This window comes from Sitophilus oryzae, unplaced genomic scaffold, assembly GCF_002938485.1.
Source record: "Sitophilus oryzae breed Bouriz unplaced genomic scaffold, Soryzae_2.0 scaffold_1742_pilon_pilon, whole genome shotgun sequence".
Classification (NCBI taxonomy): domain Eukaryota; kingdom Metazoa; phylum Arthropoda; class Insecta; order Coleoptera; family Curculionidae; genus Sitophilus; species Sitophilus oryzae.
In genome coordinates, this window is record NW_022146438.1 from 17,906 (window position 1) to 37,082 (window position 19,177).

The 19,177-nt window shown below is 30.1% G+C and overlaps 2 protein-coding genes, 1 long non-coding RNA gene and 2 pseudogenes across 3 annotated transcripts; 2 read left to right on the plus strand and 3 right to left on the minus strand.

Annotated features, from left to right (window-relative positions):
- Positions 1 to 232: 232 nt before the first annotated feature.
- On the minus strand, positions 233 to 1,353 carry LOC115881815 (homer protein homolog 1-like). Its single transcript, XM_030899485.1, is given in 6 exon segments — positions 233 to 348; positions 351 to 473; positions 582 to 605; positions 608 to 745; positions 798 to 1,111; positions 1,260 to 1,353. Coding segments are annotated over 6 exon segments (741 nt in total). The 5' UTR covers positions 1,286 to 1,353.
- Positions 1,354 to 1,632: 279 nt separating this feature from the next.
- LOC115881816 lies at positions 1,633 to 2,120 on the plus strand (annotated as a pseudogene).
- Positions 2,121 to 2,258: 138 nt separating this feature from the next.
- Positions 2,259 to 3,889, minus strand: LOC115881817 (annotated as a pseudogene).
- A 991-nt stretch (positions 3,890 to 4,880) lies between these two features.
- Positions 4,881 to 7,140, plus strand: LOC115881822. The gene is made up of 3 exons (XR_004050091.1): positions 4,881 to 4,989; positions 5,486 to 5,625; positions 5,797 to 7,140. It is a non-coding gene; the product is annotated as an uncharacterized LOC115881822 (long non-coding RNA).
- Positions 7,141 to 13,274: 6,134 nt separating this feature from the next.
- Positions 13,275 to 15,325, minus strand: LOC115881821 (3-ketoacyl-CoA thiolase, mitochondrial-like; the record flags this gene model as incomplete). The annotated part of the gene is made up of 7 exons (XM_030899491.1): positions 13,275 to 13,613; positions 13,943 to 14,097; positions 14,155 to 14,378; positions 14,425 to 14,577; positions 14,638 to 14,902; positions 14,955 to 15,086; positions 15,149 to 15,325. Coding segments are annotated over 7 exons (1,188 nt in total), but the record flags the coding sequence as incomplete, so codon positions are not given.
- Between the last annotated feature and the right edge of the window lie 3,852 nt (positions 15,326 to 19,177).

Here is a 19,177-nt window from a genome sequence, read left to right on the forward strand (position 1 = left end):
GTAGATACCTAGATATGAACTTTTCTTTCTAATAATAAGGAAAAATAAAAAACTGAAAGGCGGAGGACCTTCCTATTAAAATATATTTAGAGAGAAATTTTTTGAGGTGTCTACTAACCTTTTTTCAGAGTATAAAAGTGAAAAAAAATAGTTGATTTTTTGATCCAATCTCTAATATAATCTAAGGTTAAAACCAAGGTTATAACAGAAACATAAAATTGGAATACATAGTTTAAGTAAACTGTAATAAAATTGAGTACCTTTGAGCTAAAGCAAGTTTGAGTCGGTCATTTTCGTACTTCAACTGCATATCTACAGGGTTGGAACTTGAACTACCCGCAACTACCTTTTATCCATTTTAATTTGATGGCTAGGGCTTTCGTTACTCTGAATAGCTGAAAGAGAATGGCTCCTGGCATGGACTATGTCATCAGAATCCTGTTTCATATTGGAAGTAGAAAGGGTGACACTCCCTAGATTGGGTAATAAATGAGTTATTTATAACCACTTTATAAAGATAAGAAATGTAAATAAAAGCATTTAGATAATATGTCGATAATATTTCTTTTTTTTAAACTCACCTGGAGGTTCTAATAATTTCTTGCATTCTCTGTTGAAACATTTGCTGCTCTTGCATTGATCGGACTGGCATTAGCACTTGTAACAGGAGTTACAGGAGTTCCTCCATTTGCTGTAACTTTGCTAATAGCTTCCATCGAAGCCTTAACTTCATTAATTTTAATAACTACAAAAAAATATGTAGTTTTAGAATTTACACAACCCAAATAATACTTTACCTTGTCTCAATAATAATACTTTTACCTTTTGCAATTCTGCCTCAGAAGAGAAGCCCAAACCGTAAACTGTGTTTGCCCTAACATCAGACCATTGTCCGAATTTCTGGGACGTTTTCGTGAAAGTCATATTAGGCGTTACAGTACTATTAATTACCGCTTTTTGACCTTCGACACTAATAATCCTGTACAGACTTCGGGAAGAATCATAGAAAAAAGATACACTAACTGCAGTACTTGAGGCGGGCATCCAGGACCTTTTCGTCTTAGGATCAATGTGAAAAACGTGCGCTTTGCACGTAAAAATCGGCTGTTCACTGAAAATATTAATAAATAATAAAAAAATAGGCTTTAGGGTAGGGTCAAGGAAAATTGGGTGTGATTTCTTAATGCAATTAAGGGTTATAGACTACGTATTTTGTCGGCAATAAGGGTTTAGGTAAGTAAAGGTTTATTATCGCTTACCCCATCGTTTCTTTAGCTGAAGACATTTGATTTACTTAGATAATTAACAACAAATTAGTATCAACAATTTATCGAGATAAACTTCAAAAACAACTGTCATGGAACTGTCACAATAATGAAGATTGACACAAAGTAGGATGATCAGAAAATATGTACTTAATTTTTTTTATATATAAAATATAATAAAATACACCTCTGAAACAATTATAGCGTTTAGAAATAATACAGTAGGGTACAAATTTTTTGACTAGATCCCATTATTGTCAAATAACTATTCAGTTTAAAATTATAAAAAAAAATATTTTGAACGCTCTTTTAGAAAACAACAGCGCCATCTATTTGACACTTTTTTGGCAGATCTCTTTTTGTGGTCATGATAGAAACACGTGTGTTCTTGGTTTTTAGAAAATTTTTGCTCTAAAAGGTGATAAATTATAACGCGTAAGTTAAAAATACATAATTTCTAAAACTTTCTGTCTTTTATGTAAGATGATGTACGTACAAAGACCGTAAAGAAGGCGTCCAAAGTCATCATCGAGAAGTACTACACCAGGTTAACCCTGGATTTCCACACCAACAAGCGAATCTGCGAGGAAATCGCAATCATTCCCACTAAACCGCTGCGTAACAAAATCGCCGGTTTCGTTACGCACTTAATGAAGAGGCTGAGGCACTCTCAGGTCAGAGGTATTTCGATCAAACTGCAGGAAGAAGAAAGGGAGAGGAGGGACAACTATGTTCCAGAAGTGTCCGCTTTGGAGCACGATATAATTGAAGTCGATCCAGAAACTAAGGAAATGTTGAAAATGCTGGAATTCCAACAATATTTCTGGTTACAATCTGACAACCACAACAAGTTAACCGCAATAGACGTGCTTAGTATGTATTAAGTAAAATATAACTCTTTTAATAACTGCCGTGTGTCTTATTTGTTTTCTTTTTTTTTTTTATTTATTATTAAAAAGTTAAAAAACCATAAAAATAGACTATATTTGATGTTTAAACAGTAGTGTAATAAAAAATAACTATTTTTATTTCATATTGTTCTCCAACTTTAAAAACATCTATCTCTGGTTTAACCTTATCATACAAATGAGGGAAACGCCCCTCAGCTTTATATTTCCTTCGAACACCTTCATAAAGAGTTAGATCAAACATTTCCTCAAACTCTTTTCTGTCCATGAATATATCGGCATACAAAAAGGAAAATCCTCCAACATCTCTAGTAAATTTCTCCGGTACCTCACTGGCACTGACTGGGTTATATTTTTCCTTCCTTTTAACATATCCTGGCACACCGTAAATACCCAGATCATTGTACATTGCGTAATTTGTGCCTTCAACTAAATATTCTTTTTTCGGAGCTCTTATTTGTCCAGAATTTTCTCCATGGTCATATACCCTACAAGGATATACTAACAAAGGATAAGCATCAAATAATATGTCAGATTGTTCAATCTGTTCCCTCTAATTTCCTTATTGGTAAAACAATATCTTGAAAAACTTGACGAGTAAAGGTAAAGGCTCTAATTCCTGGTGTCGTAGTGAATTTTAAAAACGCTGGCTTTGGTGGTAAAAGCCAGCCAAAAAATAGTCGAAACAGTGGATGATTCCCAAAAGGTATCATGGATTCGACCACCCAAAATATAGCTCTATTATGTCGCAGCAAGTACTCTCTTAGAGGTATAAGTTCAGTATGTTTTCCCTTCTTTAAGAAACTTTCTACGTACTTATAGAACCATGGTTTATACCATTTGGTCAGATGGTTCACTGGTAAATTCTCATTGTAATCTGAATAATCACCTACCATTATAACAGCTTCATTTTTTATTAAAAATAGTTGCTTCTATGTAGTTTGATACTTCATAATCTCCACCCGAATCTCCTGATAACAATCTGATCATATCACAGTAACCTTTTTGTCCCTTTACAGGAATATAAGTCATCTTAATATAGGGTTTTACTTTAACAATTTTTAAAGTAAGAGCGACCAAGAACCCTAAACTACCATGAGACCAAGGTAGACATTTATATAGATCAGGATTTTCCTGCTTGGATGCAGTGACAAGTGTTCCATCACCCAAGACTACTTCGAAGGATTCTATACTTTCCTGATATAATCCTACTTTATGTGAATGTGTTGTCATGCCTGTACCCATAGCTAAACCCCCTAATGTTGCATCAGCAATTTCTAACGTTACAGCTAAAGTATAGCCTTTTGGAATAAGGTAGTTAGTAATATCACCAACTGTTACCATTGGTTCCCACTCTTGATCAATTTTTTTTTTTTTTTCTCGTCGGATTCTAGGATATCAAATAAATTTACCTTGATTTTGTGGCATTGGTTCTTCTGATAGAAAGTGGTGGATAAGCTTAGCCAATTTGGTCTTGCTGTACATAGAAGTTTCCTGTCTGCATTAGGTGATTTATTGTAAATTAGGCATCTTGCCTGGATCTCTGCAACCCGATTGTTATGATTCTCGGGACTGCTAAAGAAAAACCTCTGAAACCTTGTGTAGAGTAAAAGGCCGATATCAAAGCAAACTAGCAGAACAGAAAAATAACACAACCAAGCCTCTGTGTACTTCCAAAAGGTTTATAACAGCTTCTTTCCAAGTCTTTGGAGCCATTATCACTGTGAGAAAGAGTAAAAATGAGAATATATCCGGAAATATAGATAGAAATCAAACTTACATTTAGCGTGCAAGGACTGTTAAAGTAAAGAAATTATAACCACTTAAGAATGTCAGGTATTATCTCAACAATCACGTAGGTGTCTGTAGATAAATGAGTACTATTAGGAGCTGGTACTGGTTTAAATATAAGTTGTGCATATCATAATAATATATTGCAATAATAAGCAATAACTACCAGCGTCAGATATAAATACAACAAAACTTCCACTATCATAAAGTTAACGTGGAATTAACACGTCAAAAAACAACTCAAATCATGATTCAATACGCTTTATTTATGAAATTATAAACAATATTTTAATTTAAGAAATAAAAATTAACACAAAAAAAATTTTTTTTTCTTTGTTTTATTTTTTATTGTTGTCTTTGTCTAATAGTTAACCATAGATTATAATTCAAATACACTACTTTTTAATTCTTTTTCAGGACACTGACCAAATGACTTGTATATGCTCTGATAAGTTCAAGCCAGCAAATAAAGAAGAAAAAATTATTTGATATCGATCTGTGGTGTCCCATGATTAGAACCTAAGTTTAAAAGAGAAGAAGAAGATTACTTCTAATCTGTGGTTACGGTTCTTTGAAGGCCTGAAATACCAAAAAAGAAGAAGAACGCAGGTGGCGCCATAGTGGAAAAAGTGAGAAAATTTTGAACTAAATTGTTTCCAAAGTTGCCAAGGTATTAGCAAAATCTTGAAGCAATTTGAAACTAACATTGCAGCAATTTAAAATAAAGATCAAACCGTTACAAAATCGTAAAAATCTAATAAACATTTAAACCACAACTTTGTTTGGTAGAAAAAATAATATATTTTCTTTCGACGTTGAATATTTATTCAACAAAATATTGACCATTCTGTTTTACATTTGTTCAATCTGACAACGTTGCTGACAGGTGCGACATTTTCCGTTGTTAAAAGGAGGTTGTTATGTGGCTCTTACAATTTTTCTGATTGTTTGATAGAAAAAGTGATTTTTCTGTGCACTATTTGAGTTTATTCTGTTCCTTAAGGCTTGTGTGATCTTCTGAAAATGTAAGTATCCATTATTTTGCCTGTTTTCTATAGATTTTTTCACTTTCAAACATTTCAATTACATCACCATTAAAGGCAAATATGTTTTTCCAATTTTTATAATTTTCTTTCAAAATCGAGTATCGGGAAATATAGATGCATTTCTTGATGTCTCTATTGTACAATAAAAACAAAAGTTACTTTGAATATTCCTTCATATTTAGAAATACTTGGTATTTTTTCGGCCATTTTTTGTATAGTGTAATATAGAGATGTTTTTTATTCGTAAAGGTTTTTGTTTAGTTGTTTGTTCGTTTAAGCAACGAAGTGTGGTATTTTCTACGTCTTTTAGAATAAGTCATGCGTTAGTATACCCAAGGGTGCCCCCATTCTCCACAGTTATATAATACTTTCAGATGAAAATGTTTTTCAGTTTTAATACGCTGTCCCCATGTTATGTTAATCAAATTTTTGCATTGTTTTGATATAATTTTTTAATTATAATTTTCCCTTTTAGGAGTGTTTTTAACAATTATTCACAACCAGCACATGAAGACCACATAAAGGAAGAGACTTTGAGTCACTCCTTATATAATCCTGATGTTTGGCTATCAATCTGGATTATTACGAGATGGATTTTACACTATCTGGTTAAAAGTAAGTTTATGTTATTAAGGAAAAACAATTTTAATAAACTCATTAAATGTTTATTAACGGATTAACTATATCTTTAAGATATATTATGTACTTACTCTTAATATAAAACAAAAAATAAAAATAAACATAATTAATGAAACGTAATATATTATTTATTTATTTTTTTTACAGATTTTCTACAACAAATCAATGGATGGATGTATACAGTTCCAGGGCAGTACATTTATCTTTTTCACAAATCTTACCAACAATGCATTAGGACTTATAAGTATATATCTAAATTTTGGGTGAATATGTTTTTACTGGTTTAATCCAAAAATCCAATGAGTCTCTGAGTTACATTTTGATGGTTTCTTATTATCAGTGAGAAGTTCCGACCAACTATTTTTAATTTGACATTTTTTGGCTTTGGGCTACTTCTTTTTTATTAGTAGATTTTCATTTCTCTACAATAGCTTGCCAGATCTGCCTCCCAGGTTTTTTCAATGTGGAAATATTCAATTTTATAAAATATCCATTAAAGAGTATTTCAGTTAAGCTTTATTTATTTGAAGAATTTTACTTCCTGTTGTTTATGATTAATTTTCATTTTTTATAATAGCTGGACTCCCACATATTCTTGATTTTAGATTTTAGTCTTTTTACAGGTATTTTTGTGTAAAATACAGTATCTACTTAGAATTTTATTTTATGCTTATGGTTAACTTTCATTTCCCTATAATAACTTAATTTCTATATTTTCTTCATTGTGGGAATAATAACATCATTCATAACCAACATGGAATATGACGTTAGCCACGCATCATTCATTAATTCTACAAAATATTTTATTGTCTGCGTTTCTATTTTCTTTGTGGTGTCATTCTTCTAATATATTTTTGGTTGTGTAATCTCTTACACAGAAGTTTAGTTTTCGTGGATTTATTTTCATGTAATTTTTTTCAAATCATATACAATCCCTTTATGGATATTTTTCTGTCAGTTTTGTCAGATCATATGCCATGAATTACTATAAATTTAAGGATTTTGTTGTTTTGGTTTCCCTGTGTTAAATACTTTTAAGCACACTTCAAAATCTGGCTAGTCCACAAGATATCAGTTCTGTGTATCTTTCCTAGCATTTTTTTCCAATGAATTTTCCTAAGTACATAATTTTTAAATTTAATTAAGTAGGAAAGGAATCCTATTGGTCTCTAAGTTACATTTTTATGGTTCATTATTATCACAGACCAAATCAGTATAATAGCTTGACTTCCATATTGTGTGCACTTGATTAAGGCTCGCCCTGTATATATTTGTTTGTGAGAATAATCTCTCCATTTATCAATTCTATTAAATATCCCTTTGAATATATTGCTATGCTTTATTTGTTTGGTAAAATTACTTGGAACTTGGACTTTAGAATAATTTTATTTAATGCTGTTTATGGTTAATTTTTATTTTTTTATAATAGATTAACTCCCATATTTTCTTCATTGTGGCACAGAATATCTAGCTACGCGTAGCTTGCGTAGTTAGATATTCTGTGATTGTGGGAATAATATGATTCTATAAAATATTCGATTGGCTTTATTGTATTTCTATATTTTGTATTATTTTTTTTTTATAGTGTCATTCTTCTGTTTTTTTTTGCTTTTCTAAAAACTGTTGTTGATTTGCTTGTGTTTAAATATAATTTAAACACAATAACACTTCTAAAAGTCTCCTAATGATTAATTTCCACGGGTTCCAATCAATTCCTGGCGCATTCGCCATATATTTAATAAATCTGACTCAATAAAAGTGACAGGATGTCACTTCTGGCTTTTTTAGCATTTTTTCCAATGATTTTCCTGTGTACTATCAACTCCAGAGCATCATAACTAGCCTCCCCTAAGAGGAGGAAACCTGGGTCACCCCTAACCCCTGATGTTCGGCCATCGATGACCTATGTAGCATGCATAGGTACCCAAGGGAGTCACCACCCTCTGGTTTACGAGCTAGGTGTTCTAACGCTAGAGGCTTCGGCCGGATACGACCTGGCACCCAAGCTACGAGACTTCTTCGTGCACGTATCCCGTGACGTCTCGACAGTAGAGGGGGTGGGATATCGGACACATTGAAGATGATGAGGGGGGTCCGCCTGTAGGGGGTCCCGGTGGATGTCTGTTCGATGGGTGACGAGGGTGACCCGAGACGAGGCTGCTTAGCTGGGATGGGAACTGACTGGCGAGGCTTAATCGTCGGACAAGGGTTAAATCTGATGAAGGTAGGCGAACTTATATGCTCTGGAGGATTTTTCTTTATGTGTTTTATGTCAAAGTTTGACTGGATATTCGTTAGAGTAGGTTAATCAATTCAGTTCTCCATTTGTTATTGACCACATACCTACTCTATTTCACCATTTTTTTATCCCATATTTTCTTTATTATTGGAATATCATTCATCAATTCTTTAGACTATTTCAATGATTGTCTTATATATTTGTATACTATTTTTTTGTCATTGCACTGATGCTTTTCTATGATACATTTTATCATTTTTATATATAGAATTATAGCATTTTAGTCATTTTCATGCCATTTTTTCTAATTCATACCCCGTTTTCATGCCATTTTTTTAATTCATCATCATTTCATCATGTATATTTCCCCTATATTTCCTTCCTCATGGGAACGTCATCGTTCATCAATTTTATAAACTCTGTCATTGTATTGGTTTTATTTGTAAATCTTACATGTATCTAATTGTATAATTTTTTGTGTCATTCTTCTGAGTTTTATAAGATCATCACAAATTTTCATGCAATTTTTTTCAATTCTACATGCATACCTCTGTTTCTTTATTTATCTCTCAAATTTTCTTTATTCTTTTTTTTTATTTTATTATTCTTTTATTTGTATGTCAAGACTTCTCTAAGGCATTTTATTTCTCTTGTCTCTATAGAGTTATAATATTGGATTAATTTTCATGACTTTTTTAATTCATCATACCCCATACAGAGTAAAACTTAATTTAATTTTTTTTAAATGTAATTTGTTATATCTCTGCTATATTGAATATGTTTCTAAATCTTCTCTCTTATTGTATTATTGTTTATTTCACTTCTTAATTTCATTTCTGTGATACCTACATAAAATTGTATAATTTAGGATTCATTTTCAAATTGATTTTTTCATTTTGTTTGTAATCCATGTTAAAATTAATTTTTTGACTGTGATATTGTACTGCTTTGGAACAAGGACAGCTGCTGTGCTTCAATTCAACCACCCTCTTCAAGATGCCATTAGATTGATTTTATTCAACATTCATTAACAGTGGATTGGGAATGAAATTCATCATTGAAGAGGAATCTAAATAATTTTGAATAAATTAAACTAAAAGGTGTTGTTTTTTAAATCGAATATGTTATTGTATTTTGCCATATTTATAATATATGTACATATGAATGATTAATTTCAAATTGAATATTTTGGTGCTCAAATTATTTTTAATTCTGTTTTTAGGCAACTAGAAATACATTGACGTGTATATAGAGTTGCCTATATAAAGAGTTTGAATTTTTTAATTCAAGTTTAACTCCTTTTTAATTGTTATAATTAAAATATTTCTTAATGACTGATACAGTTAAATTAACCGTGTATTTTTTCCTTGTATTACTATTAAAAAAAAGTCTCTATGTTACGAAGATTACTATTTATATATCTTATAATATTTTACGTACCCTATCAACTAACTGATTATTTAAAGTTATAGAATAGTTTTTTACTCAAGCTTGTTATAGTGAATAAATAATTAATTGTTTGTTTATACTTTTATTACAGAATCAAGACTTTCCAGAAGGGTAGCTTAGAAGATTAAATTACTTCCACAACACCTTGGTTTTTAATTGTACATACTTTTACATTACTATATTGTTAATAAAATGTAATATGTTAATAAATAAAAATGGTAATCAACGATAACAAAAAGAATTATAATTTATCTGTAGATATTTCTTAGTTAATAAGTACAAAATATTTTTTATAATTTGCAAAAATCTTGTAAGAATGTGTTTTAGTTTATTTCTTTCTATTAGATAAAAAATAAAATATGTAGCTATCCTAAACAATCAACACGAAGGTCCTATTCAAATATTTTTAATAAATATTTCAATATATTAAATGTACACATGTGTTTTATTTATAGCCATATTCGTTTACTATAACAATTAAAAGAAATATAGAAATTCTTCGTAATAAATATAACACGAAAAAATAAAATGGCAAACTAAAAATATAATCGCAATATAAAATATGTATATACACGTTAAGAAATATGATTCTGAAAAATGTATTTTATTTCTGTTCAAAATTAAATTTCTGATGACAAAAATCCACAAGATTTGGTTGCCCCATGCGAAATTTTTCAAGATCTCGAACAAATTTTTAGCACCGCAGAGAAACGCTGAATTTTGTCGACTCTAAGACTTTGACCTCGTTTTCGAAATTAAAACGCTAATAACTCCGTAATTAAAAGAGATATCGGGGCGCGCTTAGTCGCATTCGATAGGGAATTCAACCCTCTATCTGTACACAAAATTACAACCCCCTGCAGACACTCTTTTATTTTTCAGGCCAAAATTTTCTAAGGTTAACCCCTTTGCTCATTTTTGCTCCAAAAAATAAAGTTTGTCCTAGGGGGTTGCAAGTTTGTGTACAGATAAAGGGTTGAATTCCCTATCGAATGCCACCAAGCGCGTTCCGATATCTTAATTAGTTTTTGAGTAATTAACGTTTTTCTAAATGAGTCTAACTGTTTGAGCTCGTTGGCCAACGATTTCATATTTAATTCAGATAAGGAAAATATTTTTAAAAATGCTCATTTTTGGTGCTTGACATGCTTGTTTTGAGGGAAAAGAAATCAAATCTTTATAGAATATCGTATGGTTCTAGACTATGAAAGAGTTTATATGTTATTAAATTAATGTACTAAAATTAAAGGCAACTAGATTAATAATATTTTAATATTCATTGCATTTATTTTTAATTAATTTTGGCAACCAGTAATACATTAATATTTAATGTTAGTTGCACTGCTTAAAATTAGAGTCTATTCAAAGGATTCAAAGGAAACCACATTAAAACTTTAATCAGATTTATTAGAAAAAGAATAGTTTAAAAATACAATTGACACAATAATTAATTATACATTTATTGTTAGACATATACGGCCCAAATTGTCGTCCTGGGATATTGTTCCTTGATTCTTCTCTAGAATTTTCTTTCTGTTGTATACCGGATGTTCGTATTTCCAGTAACTTACGCATATTTCTGAAAAAAAATTAAAAATATTTATACAGGGTGATCCAGTTTTAAGAAAGAGCGCTCCATATCAGGTCCTTGTTTGATATTTTCACTCAGATGTTTTTAACAATATAAGGACAATTGTAACATACATTTTTAACTATTTTCATATTTATAATTTTTACAGATATACAGGGCGAATCAAATATATTTTAAGCTAAAGTCAAAAGCGAATAGAGAAAAATATTTCCAATAGAATAAATAGCTTTTTATTTTTTTTAGAATATTAAATGAAGATAAAATTTATTACAAAAACTACTGTGAAAAAAATACAGCATTCAATCTGAAAACTACAATTTTAAAGTAAACATATATTTAACTAACCTTTTATATTTCCAAAAACATTTTTAAAATGTATGCTACCATTATTGTCTTCATCTTTTATAATAAAAATGATAGTGAATACATCAATAGAAAACCTAAAATATGATTTAAAAAAAAACCTTTAAAATAAATAGGAAAAAATACATGCAAGGTTAATTTTTTCTGTTAAAAACTATTTTTCCTAAATATATACATATACTAAAATCTCGAAAAATATTTATACAGTAAAAGAACACAAAGGTATGTGTGTTTTCTAGCATATTGTCTATTCATTTGTGTCTTTTCGCTATTCATTTTACAGGAAATTGTAACAAATTAAAAAGCATACTGAAACAATGCAAAAAATACAATTTTACCTTATACACTGCATTTCTTCATAACCATAATAAATTTCTAACAGTGTAGAACAACAATTTAGATTTAAATTATCTTTATACCAAAGAAAAGAGCAAGTTCGGAAGGTGCAGCATAGAGTCCATGGATTTGAATGTTCAAGGGTATAATTTTATGAAGAGCTAATTGAGGAATGATTTGAAGGGCAAATAATTAGAATCAGAAACCATCTTAACGATTCCAATCTTGTTGTTCCAGCTTCTCTTTGTTGGCACACACCTTCATTGAGTACAATCGGTGAGGTTTTCTTATGAAATTCTACGCAAGCAAACATCTTCCCAAAGGAAAACATAATTTTCTTCCATTTTTCTGGGTGTATTCTCCTTTCCTATCTTCATAAGAAGCTTACCGAAGCTCGTATCACTGTATTATTACCTTTGTTATTACCATATCTGTATCTGTAATAAAAAATGTTACATCTACATACTCATTGTTTTCACAGATTACACTTAAAAATACGAATAGTAGATAAATAAAACTAGTTATAAAGTATATTACAGAGCTCGTAGATTTCCTAATTCAACCAGTGGATTTGTTATCAAAATAGAAAATAAACTCATTTATTTTACTTTTATACAAACAAAATATACAAAAAATATATTTTCTAGGTTAGAATCAAAATTAGTATAAAATTTTATTCATAGATGACTCTCATTCAACACTTTTTGGGAACTAAAGATTACAGTTTTCTTTAAAATTCTAAGAAAATTTTAACCGAAGTTCAGCTATTTAACGTTAGAGAGCACTAGCTGCCTTTTTTTTTTTATAGAAATCTATAACTTAGTACTTTAGACGTTCAGTCCATGATGGCGCCACATATACATAGTAAAAACAGAAATCTATATTTATTTACTTTTAGAACTTCCCGCATGGTGGCGCCATTATCGTTTATACGATAGTTCCAAATATTCTCACTAGAGAAGAATGGCGCTGTAATCAATTAAACGCGCCAAAGGAAAAATTTGAATAGACGGGACGTTTTTTGATAAAGAAATGAAGATTTCCTTGTAAAAGTTTCACTGTATACATGCCTAATAGCATAAAATACGAAACTTACCAATTGTAGAAGTCGTTTAACGCTTTTTTTCATACCTGATCATATGACAGTAACCTTTTTGACCCTTTACAATAATGTAAGTCATCTGAATATAAGGTTTTACTTAAATAAACCAATCTAAAATAAATAATCTTTAGAGTAAGAGCTATCAAAAGTCCTAAATGAGAACAATACCTTGGGAACTGTATAAGCATTTATACAGTTCCCAAGGTAAGCAATTTACCTGTTTAGATGTTATAAAAAATTACAAAAATACGCGAGAAGCCTTTTTTGACAACAAAATTTGTAGTTAGGTATGTTGTAACTTGGTTGCCTATATATGAACATTATTTCTGCCTAAGGGGTTAATTTAGTTTTATTTAATTTATTCTCATAGGAAATAATTATCTATGTGTTTATTCTGATCTATATTCTCGACATCTATACCTGTATCTTTAGCTATCAAAATAAATATTAAGTATTTACATATGTTGCACCTTAATCAGCAACATAAAATATTAATCAGTCATTACTAAATATGTAATCATTATTAGTAAATAAAAATACCGACATATCAGTAAAATACTTTATATAACATTAGAAAAAGTACAAAAGTAACTGTTTTTCTAAAAATATTTGTAAATTATTAAATAGGGTTATCTTTAATAACTAGGTGTATAAAAATAAAAAGCAATAATTGTAATCAAGTTCAATTGATTACAATTATCAAAATATTGTTATCAGACAATTATTTGTTTAAACAACAATGCATTCAGTTGGCTTAGACAATAAATATAAATTGATAAAACGTTGCAAAATTGTTATTTTATCACAGTGATTCCAATAAAATTGCGATTCCTTGACCTCCACCAATGCAGGCTGAACCAATGCCATATTTAGCCTTCCTTCTCCTGAAAAGCATTATTTTCAATGTATTTTCCTTGTTAATTAAGTTGTTTTTGTCGTTAATAACAACCCATAAAGATAACAAACATATTAAGGCATATTTTATCCATTTGAATTAGTGTTTGTAAATTTTATTATGAAATAAATAAATAAATCCTTGATCCTCCTTAAATGACACATACAAAAACAAAATCTGTTTAAAACTGAAAAGTGAAAAAAAAATCTCTGGTGACATTTATGTCAATTAATTTGTCGTCAAAAGCGTATTTTTAAGTCAATTGTATTAAAATTGAGTTAAAAAAGTGAAATATATAAAAATGTTTATAACAAATACCTTAATTCATGTACAAGATGAGCTGTAATTCTGCTGCCTGACGCAGCCAAAGGATGACCAAGAGCAATAGCACCCCCGTTGACATTAAGTTTGTTGATATCCAAATTCAGTTCTTTGGCGCATGACAATGTTTGAGCACCAAAAGCTTCGTTAATCTGAAAATATATTACGTAGAAACCTCATATTTTTACAAGGTATATAAATATATTTACTTCAATTAAATCTATATCGTTCAACGTTTTTCCAGTGGCTTGTAACAGAGCTTTAATAGCTGGGGCTGGACCAATACCCATGATGGAAGGTTCCACGCCTACTACAGAGTAGCCGACCACTCTGGCCAATGGTGTGAGACTGTTTTGTTTGACAGCTTGTTCGCTTGCTAGGACTATTGCACCGGCACCATCACAGACACCCTTTAAAAATCCAAGCCGATCAATTATAACCAGGAATGCTGTAAATACAATAACCGCAAGATGACCTGTGTCCATCTTTCTTAAAAATTGTGGGCAATTTCTTCAAAACTTCTAGAGTAGTTTGAGGCTTGGGATGTTCATCAACTTCAAGGTTTTGAGTTGCTTTTTTCACCTTGTATGGAACCGGTACAATTTCTTCTTTGAATCTACCAGCATCTTGTGCTATAACAATATAACCTAACTTAATATACACTTAAAACATTAGAAAGAAATACTTTTTACCTTCTTTCCATAGTTTTTGAGACCTGATAGCATACTCATCAACCTCATCACGGGTAATTTTATACTGAGCTCCCAATTTTTCTGCTGTTACACCCATTGGAAGACCACAGAATGAGTCAGTTAATCCCAACCACAAAGAGTCTTCTAATGGTGGTGGCTGACCCAAAGGAACACCAAATCTTATTCCTCTAATAACATGAGGAAAAGCAGACATATTTTCAGCACCACCAGCTAAACTGATTTGAGCAAATCCAGTTTCAATGTCCTAAAACAACAAATTTAGAAGAAAAACATATTTTTTTGGAAGAATAGCTTACCTGAGCACTATTAATAACGGTTTGAAAACCAGAACCACATAATCTGTTAATGTTATATGCAGGTTTCTCTTTAGGAATGCCACTTTTAAGGGCTGCATGTCGGGCTGCATATATGCCATCAGCAGATGCCACCTTTTCAAAAAATTACAGGATCAAAACAAACCTAATGTAAGATTTGTAAAAGTAATACTTACAGATCCAACATTACCAATTATTACAGAATCTACTAATTCAGGCTTGACCTTAGCTGATTCTAGGGCTGCTACTGCTGCTACTGATTGTAGATCGGCCAAGGAAATGTCTTTGAGCTTGCCACCATAAGTTCCAAAAGCTGTTCTTCTTGCACCAACAATAAAAACACCTGTGAGACGATAAATTAATTTTTATAACTAATTAAACCTGATATACTATAATATTATGAATGTTTCTGTTATTTTGCTTTTACCATCATATTGAATAAAATAGAAAGTTTAATACTGTTATATAAATAATAAAATTTCAGACCAACCGTTTTTAACTTTCTGTTATGATATACAGTTAAATTTGAACCTGTGATTTGAACTTAAATACTTATCTAGCAAGCTAGAATTTAAGACCCAAATAGTTCAAAGTCCAAAGATGCCAGCAAAACAAGTCAAAGTACAAAAAAATAACAAAATACTCCAACCCCTCCAACCTGAGTTTATATTCAAAACAATTAATTATTTTATTTCTTTATAACTATAAAATTGAGATAAACTGCTAGTAAGAAGAAAATAAATTACGAACAGTAATTTACATAAAGTTTGTTTAAAACATTTAAACAGTCTTTTAACTAGTTTTTTTTATTAAAAAAATTGAAATAAAATCAAATAAAATAAATCAGATATTCTTAGAAAACTAAATATACATCATTCAGAACGAACAACAACAATGTATGCAACTAAATATACACAATGAACGTCAATTCTTTATAACCTCAATTATTTATTATTGTTTTAAATTTTTTAAAACTTTTTAAAAGAGAAACATATTTATTTCCGTAATTATGAAAGACATAAAGGTTTTATTGAAAGAAACTCGCGAGGCAATAGCGAAAAAGGATTTTCAAAACGCTCAAATTATCAAAAGGTAAATAATAGTATTTTATAATTCTAAAATTTCGAATTCCACGCTATCGTTCACAGACGATTCTTAGAAGGTAAATCTAATTATATGTGTTCTTTCTGCGGTTTTCCTTACAAGAAGTAGGACCTATTGAACAAACCCCAAAAGCTTTTCAGAAGGCTATAAATTTAGCTCCAACGAATCCTTTAGCATGGCAAGGTTTGATCAATTATTACGAGAAAATTGAGAATGAAGATACAAAAACTGAGTTGATTAAAACTATTTTGTCTTATTTGGATGTAGAAAGGTAAATTTTACAATGTTTCTAACTAGAAATAAGACTAAAATTGATTTTTGTAGTAATGAATCTAAATTGGAAAAGTATTGTACTAAATTAGTTGATATTAGAAGTTTTTGGTGGAGTATGCGATCATTTTATGCTTTATACCAGGCTTGTCAAAAGTGTGAAGACGAAATTAAACTTAGTATTATAAATAAAATAAAAGTTCCATATATTAGAAGATGAGACAAAAAACAGTGGTCAGTATTTTAATTTTGAGTATATTAGTAATTATAATTAACTTAGTTCTATTGGTAATTTTATTGCAATATATTCAGAATTGATTTTAAATGGATGTATAAGTGAAAAATGTTTCTAATTTTCTTTGTTTATACAGAAAAAAGTTACATACTAGATACAGCTATTGAGATGAATAAGCTTTATCCTACTAACATTGTCAGTTTGTTGGATATGCCAAAATCTATAATCAGCTTTGGATAGAAGAAAATCCTGATGTGAACAAATATGAAGACAAGATTGAAGAATATGTTGAAAATGATATTTGAAAATTAGATTGGGATATGGGAGACTTTACATTTATGTGTTAAAAACTAACAAGTATTTAGAGGCAAAAGAGAAGCTTTTTAAAGGTATGTGAGTGTACTTTTTTCTTATAATACAGCAAAAAGATCTAAGATATCTTTACTATAATAATGATAAGATATTAGTTTTTATTGAAGATTGAAAAATATATAATATTTTTTTATTTATTTGATATCTCTGAAATATCTTAGGGTTAAGTAAAGTCATCTCAAATAAATGAGTTGTTAAAGGCACATGTTTTTTAATAAAGTTTTTTTTTTTTTTTTTTTTTTTTTTATATACAGAAGTATTAATTTATTTAGAAATACTTTGAAGAAGCTTTAAATAGTCTAGAAAGAACCAAGTATCACAAAAATGGAAAATTCATTTACCTTGAAAACTTATATCAAATAAAGTTTTGAGCATGTCAAATGATCTTTCTGATTGGGAACAAGCAGCAGATTTATTCTCTAGTGAGGCAAGTTATATAAACTTAATTTTGGTTTAGGAGTGTCTTATTTTATTTTAATTTGTAAAGAAAGTGTCTCTTTTATGTTGCTGATATTTGCATTAATTTGGAGAGGTATTCCGAAGCTTCTTTGTACATTTCTGAGTTCAAAGATGAAGAAAAATATAACTTAGGCTGAAAGGTAAGTTACTAGTTAAACAGGAAAAATATCCTGAAGCATTAAAACTGTTTGGCTTCATTCTCCAACTAAGATAGTGATGAAATTAAAACTCTACTGGAAGTGGAAGAATATCAAAATGCTAGAACATTTTAAAAGTAACTTTTAACAGGAATCATAGTATTTTATTTTAATTTTGTGTGGAATTTTAGACTGCAAAAAGTAATCCTGATAATTACAAATGTTTCTTTTGGTTGGGTAATGTTTATAATCAGTTTAATCAACTTGATAAATCAACGTAATGTTTTGAAAAACTTTTTAATGTTACCAAGTTAGACTAGTTATGAGGTTAAACAAGATTATTACAAGGCTGAAAATTGGATATGTTTATTAAAACAAGAACTTAATAAAATAGGGTTATAAAATTAGGTTATGAATCAACGGCTAAGAATAAGGACAGCAATATTGCGCATAATACGCATATACTGGCTGGATCAAAATCTGTGATGTAAGGATATAGGACATATTTTTAGTTACTTAAACACAGGAGCGCTGTTAAAATTTATAATAAAAATAACGCGGTACGCTACCATATGAATGCTGTTAAAAGAATTATCATAAAAATAAAAATCTGTAAAAAAAACAAAAAAAAAAAAAAAAAAAAAGTCTTTAAAATGATTTAAATAAAAAAAATACTTATGGTACCGAGGCAACGTCGGAAAAAGTATTTTAAGACATCTGGCTTTTTGATATATCTTTACTATGCTCTCTAGAACAACAAGCGGCCCGTTTGGCTGCCGGTAAACGTTGCGTTCCCTACTGCTCGTTGAAAGAAGATTCTATAATTTTAATAGACAACTGAGTTCTAATTGATTGGATATAGATCGATCATGTCTCCATGGCACAGTTCAGTTCGGGTCAGGGCAAAGACTTTTTTCATTTTATTTTCGTTTATATTCTGATAGTAAAGTGATGAAATATTTGTGTTTTTAATCACCAGATTTTTAAATACTTTACTATCAAGAATATAAACAATAAAAAGTCTGTACAGTTCAAACAATCCTCGGTTCGTGGTCGAAAACTCTACGCACTGAGCTATGGAGACATGTCCGATTTATATTCATCTAAAATTCTCGGACTAAATTAATAAAAATATAGGACCTTCTTTGATGCGCAATAGTAAACGCAACGTGTATCGGCTGACAAACTATTCAAACATAGTAAATATATCAAAACCGAACGTCTAAATAACCTCAACGTTGCTAGCTCTTCATTCTCAAGCTTTCTGTGAGCTTAGCTCTGATAGAAGCTCTGATAGATCAAGTCATAACCACAAAAGAATAAAGAATATTTAAAATCACTGTATATTTGAGTGGTGCAACTTTTAAGCATTGGTGCGATCTGAGGCGTGAGTGAAATGACAGGGGAGAGATGGTTCTAAGATTATAATTAATATTTTGATGGTGTTGGGAATCGTTGGCAGATGCCTATTTTACCAGAGGCTCTTTTACATCAGCTCTAAAATGTTATGAGAAAGCATCGAGTTTGTCGGAAGATACACTTTATTCTCTCTGCAAATAACATATAGTAAGATAAGTAAGATTAATCTTATTAAATTTACAAGAAAATTGATTACAGATAATCAAAAT